This window comes from Python bivittatus, unplaced genomic scaffold, assembly GCF_059951505.1.
Source record: "Python bivittatus isolate LINGU-HERP-01145 unplaced genomic scaffold, Pbiv_v1 ctg000200_np1212, whole genome shotgun sequence".
Taxonomy (NCBI): Eukaryota; Metazoa; Chordata; class Lepidosauria; order Squamata; family Pythonidae; genus Python; species Python bivittatus.
Genome location: NW_028277040.1, coordinates 19,168,394 through 19,177,522, shown reverse-complemented (window position 1 = coordinate 19,177,522; position 9,129 = coordinate 19,168,394). Strand labels below are relative to the sequence as shown.

The following is a 9,129-nucleotide window of genomic DNA, read 5'->3' as shown; positions in this document are numbered from 1 at the left end:
ATTCTCCCCCCCCCACTCTATTCTATTCTATTCTATTCTATTCATTACATAACATAAAATCACCCCCCAAAAAACAACTTCCATAGAGATTTACCTAAGTCTATTCATCATTACTAAACTTCAAGTTCCTTTATTTTTTGTCTTGAACTATCTCAGAAGTCTGTTCTAGGAACATCTATATATATTGTAAACACATTAATAAATGGAAGAACTGAGATCTATTGGGATATGAGCATGTATGTAAAAAGAAAAGACACTATTTTCACTTAATTTTTTAAAGAAATCTTTTTATTTTCTTTAAGGCAATGTCTAATGAGCCCCTGCCAGAACAATAATAAACACCAGATTGTGAATTTTTTTGGTATTCAGAAACTGCAATGTTTCATGATGAGGTTGCCTTTTTCAAATATGCAATGAGATCTGCTCTATCATTTTTATTTTTAATGCCAGCAAAAACCATTTTTGTTCCAGGAATATATTTCTTTGGGTCCTCTAAATATTCCATCAGTGTATTTTCACTCCAGACAATACCTGAAAAATACAGACAATTATGAAATATCAATTTCATATTCTGTTAATATTTTAATCGTACCCATCAATTATAAGTTTGAACCAAAGTATCTGAAAAAAATTAAATTCAAAAGGTAAAAAAAAAGATTGTCAAGCAAATTCCAGCTTTAATTATTATAAGATCTCATTTAACATTTCACACATATCTGGTAGTCTACTTGACTTTTGAAACCCATTTGAATGATCAAGTTAGGATTCATGAATTAGTTAATATTTTAGTTGTATCATTTAAGTAAAATACTTCTGTATCTAGAACTAGGTTCCTGGTTCTGGTAACAAAAACTGTATGGCATATCTTCCTAATATAATCAGATAGGCTTTTTATTATACAATAAAATAATTAGCATTAAATCATAATAATTATTAATGGAACATAACTGGAATAAATTGTCAAGATTGAGAATTAAACAAATCTTATTTATATTATGTCAACCTTTTCACTTATTTTCTCTTGTCAAGTAGGATAATTTTTGCTTTAAAATACAACATACAACATATAAGTTTTCCTACTTGGTGCCCTTCAATTTGTATTAGGACTACAATTCCCAGATTTCCCAGCCAGGGTAACCACACATTATATTAAAATGTCCATTAGGGCTTAATTACTAAAGGTTTTTTTTTCTACAGCCAGATTTTAATTGATTGTAATGAATTTATTAATTATTTTTCTAGTTTACCCTTATAAACATTTGATTGTGTCATTGCATTATTAGTTGATGATACAATATGTTATATGTGACAGAAGTGAAAATCGATCTGCTTTCTGCCATCACAGTCTGCCTGTGATAATGTAATAAACCTTCCAAGAAATATAACCTTGTTCCTATTTCAATATAGATCAAGTACTATTTTCCAATTTTTTCAGGGAATTTTTCTGATACATTTCAGAAAAGTATATGCCCTGCCTGGGCATTTCCATCATTCTGTGGTACTTTCAATAACTGAAAAGAAAACAAATCAGCATAAACAAACTCAACAGATAAAATCATGTTAAAGTAAACCATGCAAAAATAATCTGATTCTACCTGGCCAAAGGGCTGAAAAAATCAAAATGTTTTACTAATAGTATTAAAAGAGGGGCAGCTAATTAAATCCCATGGAGTAAAGTATTCCACAATCTAGCTGCAGCTATCTTTTCCTTCCTTCCTTCCTTCCTGCCTGCCTGCCTGCCTGCCTGCTACAGAAGGAACATGAAGAAGATTCTTTTTAATAACAGTTAGGGAATAGGTAAGCTACTGCCAGAGAAAATGTCTCCTCAGGCATCTCCTTAGTAATCCCATTTTTTCTAACATTTGAACAACTGTTAAATCATTGTGGTTTGATTTAAAAGGTTATTATTTATTTTCTATAAGTCTAAACTATAAATCTCCAATAGCCTAAGCCAGCATGGTCAATGGTAAGAAACAATGGAAGATGTTGTTGGCGATATCTGGAAAGACACAGGTTTCCCACCCCTATTGTTTTACTTCCTCTCCTGAATATATGGGATATATATTTAGTGCAGTATTAAGCAAGTAGAACTCCCCTATGCAATGGACTTCTCTTTAAATGCTTCTCCACTACATTCCTGTATATGCCCCCACATTTGATCCAGTACTAGTAGATGTATTTATAAACCGCTCGTAAATAAGAGCAGTAGAGACATACATAGAATAAAACAACAACTGATAGAATAACATATTATGATCAATTATAATATGATATAAATAGGAGGAAAAGCATCAATTTTGCTAGTCAATGCCATTCTGTCAGAAGACAGGTAGAACTGGATACAATCCAACTCTTTAAATCAAATCTATAATAACTTCCCGTCTTATCCATATTTAGGCTCATTTAATTTGAATTTATGTTCAAGTAAATATGCCTATAGAACAGTGTTTCTCAACCTTAGCAACTTTAAGATGTGGGGACTTCAACTCCTGGAATTGGCTGGCGGGGGAATTCTGGGAGTTCAAGTCCACATATCTTAAAGTTGCTAAGGTTGAGAAACACTGCTATAGAATAAGAACTCAAACATAAAAAAAGGATACTTCCTGCTCTACAAAACATGTGAATAATCTTGTGCAATCCAAGCAAGTTTCCTTGGACAAGCAAAGTTAAGGGGGAGGAATTAACAATATCTGCCTTCCCCAACAGCTGACAGTAGGTACATCCCCTTCAATTTTAAAATAAAAGAAAAAGAAAAGCCAGGTACCCAAGGCTAAGATGCCTAATCTAAAGATCTGTTAGTAGAAAACTGAGATGGATAGATATTGGTGTATAAAGGATCTAGCCACTCTCAATATAAGTTTTCAGAATAAACTAAATAACCAAAAATGATAGCAGTAGAATTTCAACAGTCTGATTTAGCTGTCACAGTGCAAGCCATTATGGCACAAAAAGAAAAAAAGTGTTGTAGTTAAGAGAGATCAGAAACCCAGAACAAATTCCTGTTCAGTCATTAAACTAATTAGCTGGGTTTTCTGTGGGGATATAGCATATGAAAGTAAGCCATTACCTTGAGCAATTTCATACACACACATGCACACGTGTGTGTGTGTGTGTGTGTATATATATATATATATATATATATATATATATATACACACACACACATACACACACATATACACACACATACATACACACACACGTGTGTTTGTGTGTCCATATAAATGTTAGTTTTTATACTGCTGTAGTGAAAGAACAGTAAGGTATACCTTCACTGTAAAAGATTATAACAGATTTTATTTCCATTACATTCCGACAATGTCTTTATTTTAATTATAGAATGTGTGCATGCTGCCTCCATCCAAGACTCAAGGCAGCTCACAGCATAATGAAAACAATAATGCAGAATAGTTCAAAAATATTCAGTCTGCAAAATGTCGTATCTTCATAACATCATGAAAGATACTAACAGTAAAACCAACTTTAACAACCAGACAACCAATGGATTGCTATTCTCAAATTACTTTATTCATTCATTTACAGGATTTTTATAGCCACTTATCTCTTATAATGATTCTAAGCGGCTCACAACAATCCATAAATATGAAGATAAAAACAGACCCCAAGTGCCGGACCAGTCTCCCAGCTCAACTCCATCCTAGCCCAATGCTTGGGGGAAGACCAGGTCTTGGCACCTTCTGCCCCCAGAGCATCAGGATAAGAAAAAACAGCCTTCCTAAATATTAAAAGGGAGGGAGCTATCCTAACTTTGAGTAGGGAGCAAGCTGTTCCACACGGATCATGTCCTGTGGGGGGCATAATACTGAGGAGTGGGTATCCACTATTTGCTTTCTTGGCCAACCCATACTAGACAGGTGGATTCTGCAGATGGTCCAAAATGTAAGATGGTCCCTAAAGCTATAAAGGGCTTTATCAGTAATAACCAGCACTTTCAATTTGATTTGGAAGCAGATTGATAAAGATGTTGTCCTGCTTAATGTATCTCGCCTGTTAGTATTTTGCACCACTGAATAGTTTTTAAGGGCAGCTCCATGTAAAGAGGACACAGTATCTAGCCTCTGAATATAAAAAGCTTAAATGTCAAGCACCATGACAGAAACTATACAAGGGCAAGGCCCTTTATGTTCAGTGAAATTTTTCTCCCAGATAGGTTAGAATTGCAGCTTAACATAACTAATATTTGCCCATTAAGTGACATTTATAATAAATAACAATCTGCACTGACATTGGCTCCTGGCCAGCTCAAACTACCCCTAGTATACTACAAACTGCCAAGTACCACCACTGACCTTTGCTACATAGGGTTGAAATCAAGGCACAGTTCTGACACAAATTCTTACAGCATTGGGCTAAGTAGCTAGCTGCACAGTGCACTGTAAATGGAATACTATTACTATTACTATTAATCTAATAACATCCAAAACATTAAACATAAATCATAGATACGTACTTCCTAAAGAAACAGAGTATGCATCTCCACAGAAATGGAGAACTTATAGCTCTCAGATACTGGTGACTAACAACTCCAGTGTCCCTTACTATTGGTCAGGCTAACTGAGGATGTTTGGGATGTAGTTTGTCAAAATTAAGAGTGCAACAAATTCTTACTCTTGGATTCTATACAGTATATTAGAAAACTCTTTTCAGAAGACATCCAACAAATCTAATTGGGAAGTAATCACTAATTGGCATTTTTATTTCCCTAACACTGGAACCAATTAATTTAGGGGTACTATCATAAAATAACTAACATTGAGCCAACTTTTTTATAATGCACTTTTCATCAAGCTGCTCCCATCATTCTGCCTTTTTACTTATGTAGTTTACCTTTATTCTTGTTTGCTTCTGTGTAAGAAAATCCTGCAGATTGTCCTGTTTTCCGGCCAAAGAGTCCCCAGAGGTTAGGGCCAGTCTTGTGCTTTCCACCTTTTTCAACTGTGTGGCATTGTGCACATTTCTGAACAAAGGTCTTTTTACCCTTTTCAAAATCACCCATGGCAATCTATGGGAAAAAATGCATTGAAATGAAAGTCTGACATGTTTTAAACCATTTTTTTTTAGCTATTCCTCCAAACCTACATTTACATACACACCAGGAATGAACAAGAACTAATATTCAACAGACTTCTATAATCAGCGTGAAAAATTAAAACCAAGCAGTTGGATCCTACTCAGGTTACTTGAAAGAAAGATTCATGAGGTATATTTTTCCAAATAATATATACATTGGATCAAATTATTCAGTGTAGGCTGCAGTTTTAAGATGCCCTACTGTCAGACTGTTGATATAACTAGCTTAAGATTTTCAAAACTGACAGGATGCTATTTTCCAGGGTTTCAGAAATAGTTTTTTCCTAGAAATCTCCAAACACTAGGGTTTTCCCCCCATGTGAACTATTATTTAGTTATACTATAGTTTTAAACTACTCTTCATTCTTGCAGATACCAAAGCAATGTGGTATTATGATTAAAATAATACATTATTATTGTTGGTTTAATTGCATACTGCTTTTCTTCTTGAAAAAAAAATCAGATTGAAAATCCACTGGACCTAAGCTCAAGATGATAAAAACCACTGCCACGTTAAGTCTCAATAGCCTGTGTGTACAAGTATTTTCTACTTGATATCCAGAGTTTAATAATGTAGGGAAATACATTGGGGATTTCCCCAGGATACATAGTCCATAACTAAATAAATAAATAAATGAGGTACCACTGTAAAGGAAGTCCAATTAAATCACAATTCAAAGGTTACATCTGAATTATGGCTTTCCCAAAGTTACGACTGTTAAGGCAGTACAGTATCATTCTTTTCATTCTAATAGTGTTAAAGGTTAGATAAGATAAATGAATATCTACTTTCAATCAACAAAATATGGCTTGAATGAGAAATATCAACAATATGTACAAAGATAATGTGAAATATAGTTTATTTAGCAATTAATGCTTTTGTAGTTTGAAGGCATTTATTTTTATTATTATTGAGAAGAAAAAAACACATAGAAAGTGCTTTAACAAAAAAGTGAAAGAAATGTGGAATTCATTTATACAAAATACAGTAGATTAAAAAACATGAGTCATATAAACGTATTAGAAATATATATGTACTAAACAATATTTGCATTAGATAACTATATACAGAATTTTAATCGTTTACTGATATAAACACATTAACATGTTTTTTTCTTTGTTGTATTTTTTTTCACTTTTATGTTGAAGGCATTTCTTGAAGTGTATGTATTCCAAACGAATCCCAATTCTTCAAATATGCAGAAAGAGTGGGACAAACAAGGTACATAAAATCCAATTGTGTATATTTATTATGGAATATTATTGAAGTCCCTACAAGCTATTGGCTAATTGCATGAATACTAAAAGTGGTAGTATCAGTACACACTACATACAAATCCATAACACAATTCGAGGGGCTTTTTTTGCAATGATAATTCCACAGTCTGGAATGTAGAATAGTATAGAGGAAGAACTACTTAAAGTTTTTCCTGTTCCTACTATTTGCATGTTTTAAATCTCTGCCCACTCTCCCAGAGGAAATTAATGTTTCTTTAAAAATGCAGTTAAGTTTCTGCTACATGCTTTTAACTGCAAAATAAGAACGTTTAGGATTGCAGCTATTTATGTTATTTATTTATGTAAGGACTCAGCAAGTCGCAGGTCTGGACTCACAAACTAAGCAGGGCTGAGCCTGGTTCAGTGGGAGATTTCCAAGGAATTCCAGGGCTGTAGGTTAGAATGGAAAGTGAAAGTCAAAAATATAGACAAATGCAATGGTGAGTTACTTCTGTATCATGCCAAGAAAACTATATGGCTGTGTCCATGAAGTTACCAGGAGTCAAGCTTGACTCAAACTTTACCTCAAAAAACAGAGGTATTGCCCCAACAAGGACAATACAAAGGAACTGAAGCTTGTACAAAGGAAACAGTAGCTAAGATATGGGAAAACAGATTTCAAGGAGCATCTTACCCACAATAAAAATATATTTAAATACATGAAACACAGGGATGATCTCTAGGGAACCTGTTGGACTTTGTGAGGAAAAGAAACTGCAAAAATGGCTGTGTTTACTGTAGAAGACATTGACAGATATCTGTACTAGGGCTGTTAGTTTCAGGAAGAGTGTCTTAACAGTCTAAGGCAAACAGGGTGACCAGAGGAGATGTGGTAGACTACCCTGACAAAAACAATCACATCACTGGATCCAAGCTGTGTTCATCTAATCTTTTAACAAAACATTGTAATCCATCCCTAAAGCCATTCTCTATTCTAGAGGACTGAAAAGTGACTAGTGTAGCATATCTTTGTTAAAAGATTTGCGGAGTTGGGGCTATGAAGTTATAGAACAGTTTAAAGACTGTTCTAGGCAAATTGGGAACGTGTTATGGATTATAAAAGTATGCATCTTGTAGAAGGACAAGACCCATTAAAGAAGAATTAACTTGGCTTTTCTGTAAGTAAGCCCTGCCTTCCTTTTAAAATTCTGTGACAATGGATTCTCAGCTTTCACAAAGTTCCTCTCCAAAGTCTCCTGAACAAATGTAACAAAGTTGTGATTAAGGAAAGGTCCTCTTCTAATTTGGTAATTGATGCATAGAAAAATACCTAGATAGTTTTCACAAGTGAAAGTTGTATTGAGACTAGATGACCAATGTTTAGCTGCCGTGGAAAAAAATTAAAGAAAGTAATTAGAAAACTTGAAAATAAAGCTGCCAGTATTTTATTATCTTTATATTTGGCATTTTGACCATAGGCTACTGGGTACAGTTAACATTATAAAGCTGTAAAAATTTTAGAAATAATCAAGGTGAGGAAAATCTTGAAGAAAAAAAATGTATTTGGAGCGTTTTAACCTGAGGAAAAAAGGGAAGGAAAAAGGGGACATGTCAGAAACTTGTTGACTCTCCATGTAAAGAGCTTGGGTAAAATTATGTATGATATACTCTACAGAGATCTCTTGATTTTTATACAGACCAGCGCAATCCTCATTGCACTATAAAAATAATTTGACATTTAATGAATTTGATGAATGAAGTCCATTGAAAAATGCACAGGATACATGAAGACCTGATTTTTTTCTAGATGGAAGCAAGTTTCAATAAAGTGTGAAAGATTACTAGCAAAATACAACAGCCATACATAAAACTGTTTGCAAGGTGTTTTGTACAAAATGGATGTATATGTGTATCTATTCAATAAAACTGAGGAATTCAGCTTTCAGTTGAGGTGAAAACTTCATATATATTATAGAAAAATAAGTTGTATTGATGTATTAATAACGGTATAGTGACATTTTTGGCTTCAAACACGAAGGGGAGGAAGCTAAAGAATTGAATGGAACACCTTTTAATTCAATTTTTAAAAAACGATAGGAAACGCGGGATAGGGATTGGCCTCTGGAACCGGGCCTTTGGTCTGCGCGGCTGTATCATCGCTCACCGCGAGTGCAGGGAGGAAGCGGCAGGACCTATCTTGGATAACGAAATATGATTGAGAGCGAAGCGCTTTACTACAGCAGCAAAATAAAGGCACGACACCCCTTCCCGCTTTGAAACACTGGTCTCTTCCTCTTGCCTACCTTAAGTCAGAACTGGATCAAGTCACTTTCTACGCTACTTTGGCCTCCCTCCTTGCTCAACCCCGAAACCTCCCCCCAAATCACGCCAAATCGAACTGGCTGATATCACACTTTCCGCACGCATTTGGTGCCGCCAGCCGCCGAGGTAGAGAAGCCAATTGCGTCACAATAGCGTCGCCAAATCATAGCCAACGTGCCGCGGCATGCCGGCTGCTGATTGGTCCAATTCTAATCCACGGAACGACCTATCAGCTAGAAGAGTCCGCGTAGTGCCTCGGCATCTCGGCTAGAAAAAGAACCTTTGCGCTTTTAGTCGGCCGTGGAACGTTGGGGTTGACGGGTCCTTTCTCGGCTGCTTTTTCTCTTTTTTGGGACTATATTAATCGCATTATGATCGTAAAATCCACTAGAGTTGGGCGGCCAATAGGAAGGGAAAGGGAAGGGAAGATATCCTCCTATCAGCTGGAGAATATGCTTACATTAAAGCACAAAAGTTGTGTCTTAGATTTTCCCTTGC

At 35.1% G+C, this 9,129-nt stretch overlaps 1 protein-coding gene across 1 annotated transcript; it reads right to left on the bottom strand.

The window, feature by feature from the left end:
• Positions 1-382: 382 nt before the first annotated feature.
• LOC103059920 (cytochrome c iso-1/iso-2) lies at positions 383-8,750 on the bottom strand. Its single transcript, XM_007433179.2, has 3 exons — positions 8,613-8,750; positions 4,849-5,023; positions 383-531 (listed from the first exon to the last, which is right to left on the bottom strand). Exons 2-3 carry the CDS (start codon positions 5,015-5,017, stop codon positions 383-385), a joined length of 318 nt encoding a protein of 105 aa, XP_007433241.1. The 5' UTR covers positions 5,018-5,023; positions 8,613-8,750.
• Positions 8,751-9,129: the final 379 nt, after the last annotated feature.

Coding starts and splice junctions, on each gene's coding strand:
- LOC103059920 (XM_007433179.2), bottom strand. CDS start 5,017: ATGGGTGATTTTGAAAAGGGTAAAAAGACCTTTGTTCAGAAATGTGCA. Junction 532..4,848: donor AGAAGCAAACAAGAATAAAG/GTAAACTACATA, acceptor TGTATTTTTCAG/GTATTGTCTGGAGTGAAAAT.